Source organism: Gigantopelta aegis, chromosome 9 (assembly GCF_016097555.1).
Source record: "Gigantopelta aegis isolate Gae_Host chromosome 9, Gae_host_genome, whole genome shotgun sequence".
Taxonomy (NCBI): domain Eukaryota; kingdom Metazoa; phylum Mollusca; class Gastropoda; order Neomphalida; family Peltospiridae; genus Gigantopelta; species Gigantopelta aegis.
This window is the reverse complement of record NC_054707.1, coordinates 52,136,865-52,155,265: the sequence shown is the minus strand read 5'-3', so window position 1 is coordinate 52,155,265 and position 18,401 is coordinate 52,136,865. Positions and strand designations below refer to the sequence as shown.

The following is an 18,401-nucleotide window of genomic DNA, read 5'->3' as shown; positions in this document are numbered from 1 at the left end:
CACCATCCCACATAGCACATATCATGGCCTTTTATATACCAGTCATGGTGCACTGGCTGGATGAGAAATAGCCCAGTGGGCCCACCGATGGGGATCGATCCCAAACCGACCGCACATCAAACGGGTGCCTTACCACTGGGCTACGTCCCACCCCCAGTCCTTAATTAAATGCTATTTCTACTCTACTGTTTTTTTATTTTTAACAGATACAAATGGCTTCCGGGAGTCTCGATGACAGCTCTGGAAATATTTACTGGAGCTTACTGGGATAGGAATCCACATGTAAGTAACAACTGAACACTAACCCCCTACCTCCATCCCCATCCTCTCCTCCACCCCCCCAAAAAAAAAAAGAAGAGAAGAAAAGAAGAGCTAAAAACTAAATGAAAAAGACAACAGGAGAGAAGGTTGTGGTGTTGCAAACAACATCTAATGGTTTCTTATTATTTGATGTAAGGATATACATTCAGCATAAGAAGTTGTTCAGTAATTAGTATTATTGCCCAATGGGCTCAAATATACTTCTACCGCCACTGATTGGTTGGCTTAAAAATGATGACATTTGGTTGGTTGTTTGCCACAGCCAGAACTTCACTTTCATTCATATAATGTTTCCATTCATGAGTCCGCGATTACATATACATTATACAATCTACAAAGATTTACAGATTTGTTTTACTTATTTGTTTCATAAATATGAAATGCTATATTTTCATAAGCAGTGGCTTTATATTAGTAGCATAGAAAAATAATTATTTTCTAATGCAACCGCAGTCGTATTATTTTGTAAATATTTGTCTGTTATAAGAATACTGTTATGCCATGATGTCATGTACATTACTTAATTAATTAATCTCCTTTGTGCTTAGAAGCACATACAGTTGTCACTTACATTACGTCATGATGTCATGTACATTACTTATTTACTTAATCCCCTTCGTGCTCAGAAGCACATAAGGCTGTCACTTACATTACGTCATGATGTCACGTACATTACTTACTTACTTAATCCCCTTCGTGCTCAGAAGCACATAAGGCTGTCACTTACATTACATCATGATGTCACATACTTTACTTTCTTACTTAATCCCCTTCGTGCTCAGAAGCACATAAGGCTGTCACTTACATTACATCATGATGTCACGTACATTACTTACTTACTTAATCCCCTTCGTGCTCAGAAGCACATAAGGCTGTCACTTACATTACATTATGATGTCACGTACATTACTTACTTACTTAATCCCCTTCGTGCTCAGAAGCACATAAGGCTGTCACTTACATTACATCATGATGTCACATACTTTACTTCCTTACTTAATCCCCTTCGTGCTCAGAAGCACATAAGGCTGTCACTTACATTACATCATGATGTCACATACTTTACTTCCTTACTTAATCCCCTTCGTGCTCAGAAGCACATAAGGCTGTCACTTACATTACATCATGATGTCACATACTTTACTTCCTTACTTAATCCCCTTCGTGCTCAGAAGCACATACGGTTGTCACTTACATTACATCATGATGTCACGTACATTACTTACTTACTTAATCCCCTTCGTGCTCAGAAGCACATAAGGCTGTCACTTACATTACGTCATGATGTCACGTACATTACTTACTTACTTAATCCCCTTCGTGCTCAGAAGCACATAAGGCTGTCACTTACATTACATCATGATGTCACATACTTTACTTCCTTACTTAATCCCCTTCGTGCTCAGAAGCACATAAGGCTGTCACTTACATTACATCATGATGTCACATACTTTACTTCCTTACTTAATCCCCTTCGTGCTCAGAAGCACATAAGGCTGTCACTTACATTACATCATGATGTCACATACTTTACTTCCTTACTTAATCCCCTTCGTGCTCAGAAGCACATAAGGCTGTCACTTACATTACATCATGATGTCACATACTTTACTTACTTACTTAATCCCCTTCGTGCTCAGAAGCACATAAGGCTGTCACTTACATTACGTCATGATGTCACATACTTTACTTCCTTACTTAATCCCCTTCGTGCTCAGAAGCACATAAGGTTGTCACTTACATTACGTCATGTAATGTGCTAAGTATGAAATAATGACTAATGGCTTTGTTATAGACAGTAAAGTAATTTTTATGTTAAAAACCAGTTAAATGTGACAATAGGTAATAAAGATAATAACAAACTCGCTATCAGGAGTTACAAATTATCTGTCCCTACAACATTCATTCACTCGGGACACATAATTTGTAATTCCTCGTAGCTTGTTAGTTATTCTGTATATACTCTGGGTGAGGGAGTATCGTGATATATACATTACAAAACAATATGGGTGGGAGGTTAATAAGTATCAAAAACTACATAACATATTCAAAATGGTGTCTTATTTTTTATGCAGCAAGTAAATGCAGTCAGTTATGGCCAGTTTGTTCCATTACAGATGAATTTAATAAAAAATGCCAATAAAACATCCAATAATGTTGGTTAGATTATATCACGGTGAAATGAAAATGACTTGATGAATGATATTTAATTATTTTTAGAAAGGAGATGATTTTAGCATTGCAAAACATTACACAAAGAGGGGAATGTACATAAAATACCATATTTTGCATGTCATAATTTTTTAATGGCCAACCAAGTAGACTTTTATAAGCTTGTTTTATCAGAAATTTTAGCCAAAGTCCGCTATAGCTGGAAAACCGCTTTACTGTATATGTAGTTGGTATCTCATCTCTTTGAGAGGCTTGAACTGAATGTTAGTTTTGTTACCAGGCTCTGTACATGCTGAGGAACCCCGATTTCCTGAAGTCTGTCCAAGATGATGACGTGCGGATGAATTATGTAGAAAGTAAAACGGATCACAAAAATTCCCTCGCTATACTTAAAGGTTTGTGTTGATCTTTTTTTATTTATGTGTATATACCAGTATACCCACTGCAAAAAGATTTTATTTATTTATTTATTTATGTGTATATACCAGTATACCCACTGCAAAAAGATTTTATTTATTTATTTATTTATTTATGTGTATATACCAGTATACCCACTGCAAAAAGATTTTATTTATTTATTTATTTATGTGTATATACCAGTATACCCACTGCAAAAAGATTTTATTTATTTATTTATGTGTATATACCAGTATACCCACTGCAAAAAGAGTTTATTTATTTATTTATGTGTATATACCAGTATACCCACTGCAAAAAGAGTTTATTTATTTATTTATTTATGTGTATATACCAGTATACCCACTGCAAAAAGATTTTATTTATTTATTTATGTGTATATACCAGTATACCCACTGCAAAAAGATTTTATTTATTTATTTATTTATGTGTATATACCAGTATACCCACTGCAAAAAGATTTTATTTATTTATTTATTTATGTGTATATACCAGTATACCCACTGCAAAAAGAGTTTATTTATTTATTTATGTGTATATACCAGTATACCCACTGCAAAAAGAGTTTATTTATTTATTTATTTATGTGTATATACCAGTATACCCACTGCAAAAAGAGTTTATTTATTTATGTGTATATACCAGTATACCCACTGCAAAAAGAGTTTATTTATTTATGTGTATATACCAGTATACCCACTGCAAAAAGAGTTTATTTATTTATGTGTATATACCAGTATACCCACTGCAAAAAGAGTTTATTTATTTATTTATTTATGTGTATATACCAGTATACCCACTGCAAAAAGAGTTTATTTATTTATTTATTTATGTGTATATACCAGTATACCCACTGCAAAAAGATTTTGAGGTGATACATAAAGGGACAGACCCTAGTTTTTAAACACTACAGCATATGTTTTACTATTAGAGCCGTTTATGATCACTGAAATAAAACATTACTTATATTTTATTGTTTATATTATCCATTTCCACATAACCGAAGTGTTTCTGGTCATCCTGGTGTTTCAAATATCAAAAAATGAATTTTTCATATATTTCAAAATGCACATGTGTCTGAGAAGTAGCAGTTATTGATTCAAGTTATAGTCTATTTTTAAGGATATTTCCTGTTTTAATGTCACAGACTCTTCTTTCACTGGATTGTAACGTTATCCAAATGAGTTACAGGTTTGTAAATTAACTAAACTTAAGTGTCCATTTTTACGGTCTGCACCTTTAAAAGAAAAACAACATATTGTACCATATTAAACTTGCTACAAGTACTTTGGGTTGGGGGCTGAAGTGGATCAAAATAACTGATTATGTTTTCACAGGTAACAGGCCATTTGTCAGACTTAAGTTTTCAATGCAGCCATCTGACCTCTACCATTTGGTTAAAATTTAATTAAAGTTTGGATTAATGGTTGATATGTTACAATCACATTTGTAGTCACTTACATTCAAGCTGTCTTGGCTTTATCATTACACTTTGTTTTGTTTCATACCAACACTTCACTATTTATGTCTCTTTGTAGGTAAAGTTTGTCAGCACTTCCCGGATCAAGTGGTTGAATACTCAACTCGTTTTGACAAAGTCAGTGGCAGTAAAATCATGTTGACAGGACTGGAAGATTTCGGCCAGACCGTTCTCACGTTTTTCAAGACGAAGCTGTCCCAGCAGTATCCCGACGACTGTCTGAATGAGGAGCTCACGGAAACAGAGGAGCTGTACTCACAGCAGAAAGACTTCATGCTACAACGCGGTCAGGTCAGTCAGTTTGAAAAGAATACATTTATCATGAAATGTGGGTTCAAATTCATAGACTCATTATGACACATGACTTCATGCTGCAACTTGGTCAGATCAGTCAGTTTGAAAATAATACATTTATCATGAAATGTGGGTTCAAATTCATAGACTGTTACGCATGTGTCATAATGATTTTCTTAATTATACTTAAAAGAAATTAAAATATTGCACATTTTCATCGATGTTAAAGGGATACAGTCCTAGTACAGCTTTATGTGGCTTTGTATTCATTGATTGATGTGTTTAGTTGCTTAGTTTATAAAAACCCAGTGATAAAACATTTGTGTGTGTCAGTCTGGGATCAATCCCCATCACTGGGCCCATTGGGCTATTTCTCATTCCAGCCAGTGCTCCATAACTTAAAAGACATTTTGATAAGACTGTGTTCTTTAAATATCATTTATAAATATCTTCTACCGAATCATCAACACTTCAACACTTTGACTGATCACAAACATTAGCATTTTGTCTTCTCCAGATGAGATTTGGAAATGTTTAATTAGGGCGTGCTATATATATATTGTTCTAATTATTTATATGTGTATATTAATACTGGAAACATTTTCTTACAGATTTTGTTAGGCCGAGATGCTTTGCTGGAGAGAATAAATAATTATTTAGACCGTGAAGAAAAGAAAGATAAGATTCTCTCCCTTGTTGGTTTTCCTGGCGCTGGGAAAAGTGCACTGATGGCTTCATCTGCTAAAACTAGTTGCAGTGATTCCAAAAATAAGGTAAGCAGTTCAAATTCTAACTTGGTTAATTATTTTTAAGCTGCATTCCTTCATTTGTAAATCCTAGTCAGTTACATGTAAATTAAAGTTTATGTTTGGTCAATGACACCACTATAGCACATTGATTTATTAATAACTGGCTATTGGATGTTAAACATGGTCATTCTGACATATAGTCTTAGAGGAAACACACTACATTTTTCCAAGACATTAGCAAGAGATCTTTTATTTGCACTCTCCCACAGACAAGACAGCACATACCATGACCTTTGATTTACCAGTTGTGGACTGGTTGAGATGGGGGGAAAAACATCCTAGTCAGATGCAAACATAGATCAATAAATATTTTCCTGTATGCACTAACTATAATAAGAATAACTTTAATATCTAGTCCAATGTCTGACCTTGTCTGTATGTTTGAAATAAAACAGTTAACCTTACATTTAAAAAACCCTCTATTTAGATTAATTGTAATGATCATAGTTGCCCTTATCAAAGGGCTGGGATGTAGCTCAGTGGTAGAGTGCTTGCCTGAGGTGTGATTGGTTTGCGTGATGAATTGCCCTCTGGATTTAAGTTGTTCCTGTTCTAACCAGTGCTCCATGACTGCAGCTTCAAAGGCTTTGGAATTAACTGTCCTGTCTATGGGAAAGTGCATGTAAAAGATCCCTTGTGACTTTATCATTAGGAGTAGTCTGTGAGGCAGAAGCAGGTTTCTTCTCTCTTTTTTCTTGAGCATGTTTGAAAATAACCATATATAGACACTAAATAGCTGTAGATTAAAATGTGCTGGGTGTCATTAGATAAACATTCCTTTCATTTTGTAACCTAAAAGCCAATAAACGTTTGTTTTCTATATTTGGAAATATGGATTTTTCTTTTCTTCTTTTCTCTCGGTCTATCTGTTTAATTTCTCTTTTATTATATATTTAGTCTGTCATTAATTTTGTGCTCCAAATTTGACTGTTTCAATTAACTAGTAATTTTATTGAATGCACTTTATATTTATGTATCTATTGTAAGATACTGGCCTCGGTGGCGTCGTGGCAGGCCATCGGTCTACAGGCTGGTAGGTACTGGGTTCGGATCCCAGTCGAGCCATGGGATTTTTAATCCAGATACCGACTCCAAACCCTGAGTGAGTGCTCCGCAAGGCTCAATGGGTAGGTGTAAACCACTTGCACCGACCAGTGATCCATAACTGGTTCAACAAAGGCCATGGTTTGTGCTATCCTGCCTGTGGGAAGCGCAAATAAAAGATCCCTTGCTGCCAATCGGAAGAGTAGCTCATGTAGTGGCGACAGCGGGTTTCCTCTCAAAATCTGTGTGGTCCTTAACCATGTCTGACGCCATATAACCATAAATAAAATGTGTTGAGTGCGTCGTTAAATAAAACACTTCTTCTTTCTTTCTATTGTAAGATAATGATTTCATTATCAATATATAAATATCTGGGGCAATAAATATATTTTAACCCCCCCCCCCCCCAAAAAAAAAACCCCATTCCTTTGATTACTAAATTGCATACAAACGATCCTTTGCTGCTGATTGGTAGGAGTAGTGTATGTGGTAATAAGAGGTTTCCTATGTTGCTAAAACATGTGGACATAATCATGTGTTACGACATCAAACAGCTGTTGTTTAAAACAAGTTGAGATTTCAATAAATAAATATTTATATTCTTTATTATTATTATTATTATTATAATTATACCTTCAGGTCTTTTTTCACTTCACTGGAGCCACTCCTGACTCGACAAATATCTACAGTATTTTGTCGAGAGTGTTTCACGAGTGTATGCCGAGTGGTTCTGTGATCCCCATAGATCAAGACGAGATGATGCATTTTGTGCCCACCATGCTTAAAAGGTCGGCGGAACATGCAAAACAGCAGGGCTATGAGAGACTGATTCTTTACATCGACGCTCTGAACCAGATGGACAATGAAGGTGAGATTTACAAGTGTTTGGCTTTTAACCTTTTGACTACTGGATTAATTTTTGACAACCACGTTGAGAGGGTACAAATTTATAACTTTTACTCCAATATTTTCACTTAAATTTTTATAAATACATAAAATAAAGTTTTTATAAATACATAAAATAAAGTTTATTTTTGAAATGATAAGTATTATGTTCATGGGTTTTTCTAACTTTTATTATATTTTAGATCAGTTATTATTGATTAAATTTAGGCAAAAAAAGGAAAAGTTGCATTTATGGCCAGATGTCCAGTATTTATGTCCATTATTCTCAATAGCTGTGTTTTTCTGACCAGAATGTTTGTTTTAAAAACAAACTACAATTCATATCCCAATATTTGATGATTTTCATTGTTGGTAAAATGATCAAATGTATTATTAAATTAACTGTTATAATCAGCTATCAATTCCAGAAAATGACAGCAACATGCCGCAATTGTTGTCAAGCGAAAATACTTGCTGAAAACCAACAAAAACTAAAGCTTTCATACTGTGAAATAATCTGTTTCTGTTTGGCGAGTGCTGTGTACAAAACGGCCGGAAACATGAATTGAGGAATACACTGTATACAGTGTACAGTATGTCAACTTGGTCAGAAGGTTAAAATAATCTGTGTTAATGTGGAAGAGCAGTTGTACCCCTCAGATTGACATTAGGTTTGATCATAACTATGCCACTTGAAAATAAAAGTCTGGATTTAAAAATGAAGTTGCCATTTACATTGTATGTGAGATATATTTTTGTTAAGCAGTTATCTGTCTTAAGAGGCTACCATATAAATATATTCTCCATCATCGGTCTTTGCAGCCCACAATATTGAAGAAATGCTGAATATCAAAGAAGCATTATGTTTTAAATTGTATGCGATCTAAACCAACACATCATTTAGAAACATGGTGTCAGTATTGGGATGCTCAACACAAGTTTATACATGTTTACACAAAAGAGAAAGAAAATAGTCTCATGATACCATTTTTGTAAACCTTATTTTTATATTAAAAGACACGATTGTGAATGAATAAATTCAAGAATGAATTTACTGGTGATATCAAACGATATCAAATGATTTATATTTGAAGTATTTAAAATAATAAAAGACACAAGGTGATCTATTTTAAATGTTTTGCTACAAAACATATTAATTACTAACATTATATTTTTAAATATTTATCTAGGAAATGCACACCAGCTAACCTGGTTGCCAAGACAACTACCCAAGTCTCTGAAGTTGATTGTGAGTACACTCGAGGGAACATGTTTGGATGCTTTAAGAAGCCACGACATCAAGCCACAAGAACTTGCTGTGGAACCTCTGAGTGCCGAGGTCCGGGAAGATATTGCCACTAAGATACTGATGGAGTACAACAAGCAGTTAGACTCCGAACAGGTGAGTGTTTGGTAGAGTTGTAGTATTATTGGGAGTTAGACTAGGAACAGGTGAGTGTTTGCTAGAGTTGTAGTATTATTGGGAGTTAGTCTCGGAACAGGTGAGTGTTTTGCTAGAGTTGTAGTATTATTGGGAGTTAGACTCGGAACAGGTGAGTGTTTGGTAGAATTGTAGTATTATTTGGAAACTGGAGGATTTTCTGCTGAAATAGTAGATTGGATATTAAAATTGAGGATTTGTTGGTAAAATAGGGAATCTTTTGATTTTGTGGTAAATGTGAGGATTTAATGATAGAGGATGTTTTGGTGAAATGGAGGATTTAATGATAAAAAGGAGGATATTTTGGTGAAATGAGTGATGTTTTGGTGAAATGTGGGATGTTTTGGTGAAATGAGGGTTGTTTTGGTGAAATTACGGTTATTTTGGTGAAATGCGGGATGTTTTGGTGACATGGGAGATGATTTGGTGACCTGAGTGTTGTTTTGGTGAAATGAGGGTTATTTTGGTGAAATGGGAAATGTTTTGGTGAAATGGGAGATGTTTTGGTGACATAAGTGTTGTTTTGGTGAAATGAGGGTTATTTTGGTGAAATGGGAGATGTTTTGGTGAAATGTGCGATGTTTTGGTGACATAAGGGTTGCTTTGGTGAAATAAGGGTTATTTTGGTGAAATGTGAGATGTTTTGGTGAAATGGAAGATGTTTTGGTGAAATGGGCGATGTTTTGGTGACATAAGGGTTGTTTTGGTGAAATGAGGGTTATTTTGGTGAAATGGGAGATGTTTTGGTGACATGAGGGTTGCTTTGTGAAATAAGGGTTATTTTGGTGAAATGGGAGATGTTTTGGTGAAATGTGAGATGTTTTGGTGACATAAGGGTTGTTTTGGTGAAATGAGGGTTATTTTGCTGAAATGGGAAATGTTTTGGTGGAATGTCTTAGTAAAATATAAGATTTGGTGTTGAAATACCGTAGATCATTTACCCAGTAGAAATAAACAGTGTAAATTAAAGGTGATCTAGGGTTATATAGGTGATATAAGGGTTTTTGTGTTGAAATAGGGATTTATTGGTGAAATTGGGAATGTTTTATTTTGCAGTGAAATACCTGATTGTATGGTGAAATAGTTGATTGTCAATAATAGTGAATTAAACGAAATGTATTATAATGTGTAGTTTTGATTAGTTTAACCAATTTTCCCGAGTTCAATCATTTGATCAACTTTGATTAATTTTAAACAATTTTTCTCCTAGATGGCTGTGCTTATCGAGAAGAAAGATGCTGGGAGGCCACTGTGGTTGAGTGTTGCCTGTGAAGAGCTTCGTGTGTTTGGAGAGTTCCGGAGTCTGACCACCAAAATTACCTCTCTGCCTGAAGAGCTTGGTGGTTTGCTGCAAGAGGTACCACTATATTTCTGGGGACAAACAAAGAAAAGAAAAAAATAGACACCTAAAAATCCATTATGTCTTGTGATAGTGTGTTTCAATAGTAACCTATTTTTGGTAAAAACACTATATACACTATTCTAATACAACTTTCATATAAGCCTTTTTTCCATTGGTTAATTTTCGTGATAAATCAGATGGTAGATGTACGCTGTCATGGGCAACCAGGATTTATCACAATGAAAAAATTCTGAGAACTCGTCCAATATGCTGTCACTGTCATGTGTGGTGTTATCGTTAGTATATTAATTCCACGACTTACATTATATTTAAACGTCAGGATAAATAATTTTCAACAAAATTACTAACTTCAGATGAAAATGATGTTATATTACTATTTTGTTATTATTTCGTGACATTGTAACTTTTAACACTTCATTAGCAGCAATGAATGTGCACCCACCCACCCCAAGTAAGGTCCGGTCACTGATCGATCGCAGGAGTCACCAGCATGTGTCTTGTGGACTGCTCTTCTCATTTGTGTTCTCAAAAGGGTGCAAGTAGGTTCATCAAAAAGAATTATATCACAATCTGAAGTACCTTAGTTTTGTTTAGAACATACTTTTTGTGACAATAAAACTGATAAAAAAGACAAGATGGAAATGACTTGATTTTTTAAACACAATTTTAAACAACATTAACTGCTTTAAAATATCACACAATTCTGAAAAACATTTGAAAATAATACTTGCCCTTTAGTAAATGCATATTATTTTATGTATTTATATAAACTTTAAGTGAAAATATGTTAGCAAGTTATAAACTTGTAGACCTACCCCATTAACGTATTTTTTGTACAAAATTAAACCAGGTGAATTCCTCGAAATAATTCAATATGAGGTTGAAACACTGCTCACAAATGTAAAGTCCAATCATATCCATATGTCTTGCAACAGAAATTAAACAGCCAACGAAAATATTTCTTTTAGTACATCCTGTATTACAATAAATCATGTTCAAAAGACAGACTACAATGCTGATAAAATGTCTTACAGATACTCCTAATTGGTGTAGTATTAGAATAGGGATAATATCACTGTGTTTCATTGTTAACTATACAGATTTATCACAAAAGTTTTGGATTTAGGGACGAGACGAATCCAAATTTTGTGATAAATCTTTATAGTTAACAATGAAATACAGTGATATTATCCCCTAAATCATATACGGTATGCCATACAGTTATATAGTATTGGTGTTGACTGATAAAATCTCTAATGAAAATCCTCTGTATTTTTCAAGAATTCCTGTACTTGTTCATTGATGAAAAGTTCACAGTAACCCACTAATTTTGAAGATGTCGACATTTGTTTTTTATTTGTTTTGTCTAAATATCAATATCATCTGAAATTTTGTTGACATCATTAACATTAACGTTTGCTGAAAGCCATTTTCCAGTATCTGTCATATGTCTATTAGTATCAAATTGAATTTGAAGTGAATAGCTAGCAAGTGAAACATGTTGTGAAGAAGTGAAGAAATGTTATGGTAAGGAATTGTAGTAATACACAGGTTTTCTCCAGTTCAACAAAAAAAGACTTCCAAACTGAAAAAAAAAAATTGAGAGGAAGGGAGGGATTTTTTGGGAGAGACAGCTGCTTCCCTTGACACCAGATAAGAAGTGTATTGGTATATTCATGTATGTATATGTACACCACACACATTTTAGATATTCAACAAAGTAAAGAATTTGTACAGAATTCTTTTTTTAAAAACCCCAACATAAACCTCATTATTTATATAGTAACGTGCAACTTGAATATATATCAGGCCCTACATGATTAGTGGTTACTTATGAGTTATTTTAAATTATTGTGGACAGTTACGGGCTATGTAATGTGTAATTTTTATACTTTTATTTCAGGTTTTAAGGCGGGTCGTCACCGAGTATGGTGGAGAGCTGGTGCAGGCGACTCTGTGTCTGATTGAAACGTCGCGGTTTGGCCTGTCGGAAACTGAGTTGCTGGAGATGCTGACCATGAAGCCGACAATCCCTGACACATCGGGAAGTCACACCAGCAAGATGAAGATTCATGGCAAGATCCCCATGGCTAAAGTAGGGAACATTTTCTTTTCCATATTACCTGTCCTCAAACAAGTGCACTCCACCCTCCATGGCTAGTAGTCTGGTCCGAACAACCCAAAAGCCAATGGGATGGCCTAAATTCTTCTACTGTATGCTCCCTCTAGTTCCGGTCACTGAAAATATTTTATTGTACAAAGAACAAAAGAATCGGGCATACGTTTGCTAACTTACAAGGCCCTCTTCTAGGCTAGTTAGTTGTCCCTTGTTTGTGCTGTTACTCATTATGGTGCCGGAGTGATAACATTCTCATGGGGTTTTTTTAGTGTGGCAAAAAAGAAGTTTGTTTTGTTTGACAACACCACTGGAGCACATTGATTAATTAATCTTTAGCTATTGGATGTCAAACATATGGAAACCTGCTACACTTTTTCTAATGCAGCAAGGGATCTTTTATATGTACTTTCCCACAGACAGGAAAGCACATACCACAGCCTTTGACCAGTTGTGGTGTACTGGTTGGAACTAGAAAAACTTAATCATTTGAATGGATTCACTGAGGTGGTTGAATCCTGCTATGCAAGCACATCAGACGAGCATTTTGAGATTGGCAAATACAGCACCTATTTTCAGTTTCTCTTGGACATTTTAAATCACTGTGACCTACTTTTGATGGACGTTTCATGTATCTCACTGGTATTCTTGTTTAGTTTGTCTTCATAATTCTGTGCAATATTGGTTTGTTTATCACAGGTCCCCATACACTGTTTTCATAGTCTAACCACAGCGTTTACATTTGTTTTTGTAAAAACAAAATTTGGAATTTAATGTCAATACCGTATTTGACCGGAAATTAGCCCAGGGGGCCAAGACAACTCATTGTAAGCTTAGCATGGGGTGGGCTTATTCCCAGACAAGGGGCCAGTTTTGTTGAAAAAAACACAAAAAAACTAATAATTAAAATAAATAATAATTAAATGAACTAGGAAGAAAATGAAAAACGTCCAGTAGCACATCTATTAATTAGTGTTCCATTTGTTATTAATAAATAATAGTTTATTAATTAAAAAAATTTTTTTACTAGTATCTAATTATCAGAAACGCACCTTCTATGTTACAATTACTTACCAGTGCTGTTTATTTACATTCAAAATTTAATGCTGAGAAGACTTAAAACAACAAACTCAATAGTGTATACACACGTTTCTGACAGGCAGCCAGCTTACACGACAAGAATTGTCAATCTAGGCCATTGTTCTTAGCCAATCAGAATAAGGTATTTGCCTAATTAGCATTAACTGTGGATCCAGTGGGGTGGTAAAAATAGACATTGGTTTTAGTTCAGACTTGGGTTTGGGTACTTCAAAGAAATACTGCAGCTATGAAATTGAAAACAATGTTACACACTGTTACTGTTAGACTACTAAATCTTACTGGTGGTAAAATATTGTGTTACATTTGTGTGTTTAATTATTTGCAGGAGGTATGACCTTTTAAATGAACTTTGAGCAAACTTGCAGTTTTGTGTTATTTATAAGGTGACGAAGTTGGGTGTGGGCTTATTTACGAATGAGGGCCTAATTTCTTAAATGCTATCAAAATGGAGGGGGGCTTATTCAAAGACATGGGCTAATTTCCGGTCAAATACGGTATGCTTCGTTATGTGACTCTTTCAGTTATATTTTCAGTGGGCTTTTAATATTGTCTTTAAATTATTTTTGATCACATTTGAGTGGGCTTTTAATATAATCTTTAAGTGACTTTACCTTACTATTCCAGTGGGCTTTGGTGTACCTTGGACTACGATCATTCATGAGGCCGTGTGGCACTTCTGGGGTTGGCCGTTTGGACTTCTACCATCGCTCGATGAGCAAAGCTGTGCGGCTCATGTATCTGGGTGATGACACGAATACAACATTGTGGCAGCAAAGACTGGCTGCATACTTCAACCTCTGGTAAGTATCTGCATTGAAAACTGACATCCTGTATAACAACCACTTAATTACAAAGGACACCAGAAATAACCATGCTGAATAATCACCAGGGTCCATTACGCATACATAAATCCATGGGTAGTGAATACTAGTCTTTGTTAGTCCTTTACCAACCAGAGAGAAGTATGGTTTTTGTCTCTCTTTGTCAGTCCATCTGTCTGTCCCGTATATATTCTTCTGGACTTTTTTTCAGGATTTCTCAAGATATTAAGCTAAAATTGTGTGGATAGTTTTATCATGTAGAGTTATAGATGAAGCTTGACTTTCTAGGAAATTTACCCATTTTTAACAAAGTTATAGCCCTTGAACTTAGGAGATGTGAAAACAAAAAACAAAAACCGGAAAATATTGAGGTGACATTTTGTATATAGCTTTATCATGTACTGTTACTGATCAAGTTTAACTTTGATGTTGATTTACCATGTTGGGCCCAGTATGGGACATGTATTGCTCTAGCAATACTCTCACAATGCTTGTTGTTCCTTTGTAATACTTAGACTATTTGACCTGTACTCTCTCCTAGAATTATTAGCATATAAAAGATCTCTTGCTGCATTAGAAAAAATGTAGTGGGTTTCCTCTGATGACTACGAGTCAGAATTACCAAATGTTTGACATGTAATAGCTGATGATTAATTAATCAATGTGCTCCAGTGGTGTCGTTAAAGAAAACAAACTTTTCCTAGAATTATTAAGACTTAAATGCAAATAACTCGAAAGTCAATTAGTATCCACTACCACCCCATACTTATAAAATGTTTAAGTTCACACTAGAGTCCAAACCTTCAACAGTGTGATAACCTTGGGCTGTGTGGCATTTAGCAATAATGATAAATTATAAGAATCTAAATATTTTATAGCCAAGATCTGACTTGCAAGTGTGAAGAGTTAACATATCAACTGATGAGTATGAAAACCCCAGAGTCCAAACCTTTTACCTTGGGCTGTGATACGTTTAGCCATAATGATGAATTGTAAAAATATAACTTTTAATAGTATGATAACCTTGAATCATAAGAATCTAAATATTTTATAGCCAAGATCTGACTTGCAAGTGTGAAGAGTTACCATATCAACTGATGAGTATAAAAAACCCAGAGTCCAAACCTTTTACCTTGGGCTGTGATACGTTTAGCCATAATGATGAATTGTAAAAATCAACTTTTAAAAGTATGATAACCGTGAATTATAAGAATCTAAATATTTTATAGCCAAGACCTGACTCGCAAGTGTGAGGAGTTACCATATCAGCTGATGAGCATGAAGGATAAGGACGGATTGAAGGAATGTCTGCTGCAACGTGAGGTCTTTGAACAGCTCTATGCTCAAAAGTCAAGGCAGCAGTTGATGAAATACTGGCAGTTCATTGGTGGATATTCAATTGCTGCCAAGGAATATACACGATTCCTTGACGACTATATAAAGGTGAGCTTGATGTGTTAACTGTGATTGTTTTTATAATGTATTGTCTATGAAACATTATCTTAAAGTCTGAACCAAATTGTTAACACCTAAAATACATTAGCCTCCTACCTTTAATTACCGTCAGATATCTCCCAAATTTTGTCCAGACACAAATCGTGAGAAAACCATTACAGTGACAAAGATTCCACGTACGAGACTGTAACAATGTCACCAATATCAACTTCGCTGAGATTGCATTGGGCAAAATATAACTTTTTGTCCAGGAATAGAAAATATTTATAAAGGATTATAAAGGATGATGATGCTATTGCTATGAAACCATTCTTCAACATACTGAGTGATATAGGCACATTAATTCATTTTCTAGCCATAGTACACAACACGGGCGTGGCCAGGATTTTATATTGGAGGATGGGGGTGGGGAAATCACAGTGTCTATTAGTCATGTTATGGGGCAACAGGAAAATGTATAATGTAGTTGGGGGGAAAAAAGGTGTGATTGGAGGGGGGGTCATGTTAGTGGTACACAAAATGCAACTTTACAAAGAAGGAAAAGATAAAAAGTAAATAAGAGCAATTTTTATGAAACTTGGTCATAGTTCAGTAAAACATTTTTTTTTTTTTTTATTAATTTTAACCTAATGGTCATGGCCTTTTGGGATGACATAACTCATCTTTGTTTTTAACAGAAACACAATTTGTCAAACACTGATGAAGGAATTGAACTGAAGACTAAAGTTGCGTGGTTTTTGCTTGACATCGGTGAATATAGTACTGCGCATGCCTTACTGGAGGTGGTCCTCAAGGAGTGTGAAGAGAAGTATGGTAAATACGGGAAGGAGTTGGCCGACCCATTGTTTGCCATCATGACTCTTCTCTACCGCAGAGGTATGTAGCAAGGCTTGATGATCCCATACATTGAATATACAGACACTGATAGGCTAAACAAGAAACTATATTCAGTATGTAGTTTCAGAGGTATGTAGCAAGGCTTGATGATCCCATACATTGAATATACAGACACTGATAGGCTAAACAAGAAACTATATTCAGTATGTAGTTTCAGAGGTATGTAGCAAGGCTTGGTGATCCCATACATTGAATATACACACACTGATAGGCTAAACAAGAAACTATATTCAGTATGTAGTTTCAGAGGTATGTAGCAAGGCTTGATGATCCCATACATTGAATATACAGACACTGATAGGCTAAACAAGAAACTGTATTCAGTATGTAGATTCAGAGGTATGTAGCAAGGCTTGGTGATCCCATACATTGAATATACAGGGTGTATACTACCAAATCAAATCCCATAGACGACAGTAGTAACATATGTGGCTAAAACTCCTACCTGCAACGTATCAACCGACATAAACGCCACGGATATAAATACTACCACCCCTTACACTTAAAGTGAATCAGAAAAAAATGGGGGTCAAGCTGCTCGTTTCTGAGATAACGGGTAGCGTCTATGACTACCCTAGTTTCGCACAAAATTCGAGTATTTTTTTTTACAGGTACCCCATACATGTTTCAAGCACAAGGCTACTTGACACATTGGTACTAGATGAAATAAAATTGCACATTTTTTTTACCCAGATGAAACTATTATTTCATTTATAACCAATCACAGGACTTGTGGTGTTTACTTCTCTATCAAAAGTTCGGTGCACCTCGAACTTTGACCCAGCCGGAAGTTATTTGGTTTAGTACTACCTACAGACACTGATAGACTAAACAAGAAACTATATTCAGTATGTAGTTTCAGAGGTATGTAGCAAGGCTTGAATATACAGACACTGATAGGCTAAACAAGAAACTATATTCAGTATGTAGTTTCAGAGGTATGTAGCAAGGTTTGATGATCCCATACATTGAATATACAGACATTGATAGGCTAAACAAGAAACTATATTCAGTATGTAGTTTCAGAGGTATGTAGCAAGGTTTGATGATCCCATACATTGAATATACAGACACTGATAGGCTAAACAAGAAACTATATTCAGTATGTAGTTTCAGAGGTATGTAGCAAGGTTTGATGATCCCATACATTGAATATACAGACACTGATAGGCTAAACAAGAAACTATATTCAGTATGTAGTTTTAAAAGTTACAAACATTTTATTAGTTATGACTATGACGTTTGATACATTTGTCAGTTATGAAGTACTGGCTGGATGATACACAATGTTTAAATTGTCTCTTGTTAGACAGGCAAACATCAACTCCATTAACACACACATTAATGAACAAATAAAAGTTTTCTTAAAATACTGTCATTTTCAGTTGATAGTTTTGTCATTATACTGTGATTTACAGTTGATAATTTTGTCAATATACTGTGATTTTCAGTTGATAGGTTTGTCAGTAGGGCCTATACTGTGATTTTCATTTGATAGTTTTGTCAAAATGCTGTGATTTTCAGTTGATAGTTTTGTCAAAATACTGTGATTTTCAGTTGATAGTTTTGTCAATATACTGTGATTTTCAGTTAATAGTTTTCTCAATATACTGTGATTTTCAGTTGATAGTTTTATCAAAATACTGTGATTTTCAGTTGATAGTTTTGTCAATATATTGTGATTTTCAGTTGATAATTTTGTCAATATATTGTGATTTTCAGTTGATAATTTTGTCAATATACTGTGATTTTCAGTTGATAGTTTTGTCAATATATTGTGATTTT

General features: G+C 34.8%; 1 protein-coding gene across 1 annotated transcript in view; it reads left to right on the top strand.

Annotated features, from left to right (window-relative positions):
* LOC121381636 (TPR repeat-containing protein DDB_G0287407-like) overlaps positions 1-18,401 on the top strand; it is a 28,838-nt gene that overhangs the window by 3,296 nt on the left and 7,141 nt on the right. Inside the window, exons 5-15 of the mRNA XM_041510971.1 lie at positions 207-282; positions 2,774-2,888; positions 4,449-4,681; positions 5,296-5,457; positions 7,177-7,405; positions 8,613-8,824; positions 10,074-10,220; positions 12,130-12,321; positions 14,068-14,243; positions 15,494-15,707; positions 16,397-16,595. Coding sequence (XP_041366905.1) covers positions 207-282; positions 2,774-2,888; positions 4,449-4,681; positions 5,296-5,457; positions 7,177-7,405; positions 8,613-8,824; positions 10,074-10,220; positions 12,130-12,321; positions 14,068-14,243; positions 15,494-15,707; positions 16,397-16,595 — 1,955 coding nt within the window. The remainder of the gene's footprint in view (positions 1-206; positions 283-2,773; positions 2,889-4,448; positions 4,682-5,295; positions 5,458-7,176; positions 7,406-8,612; positions 8,825-10,073; positions 10,221-12,129; positions 12,322-14,067; positions 14,244-15,493; positions 15,708-16,396; positions 16,596-18,401) is intronic.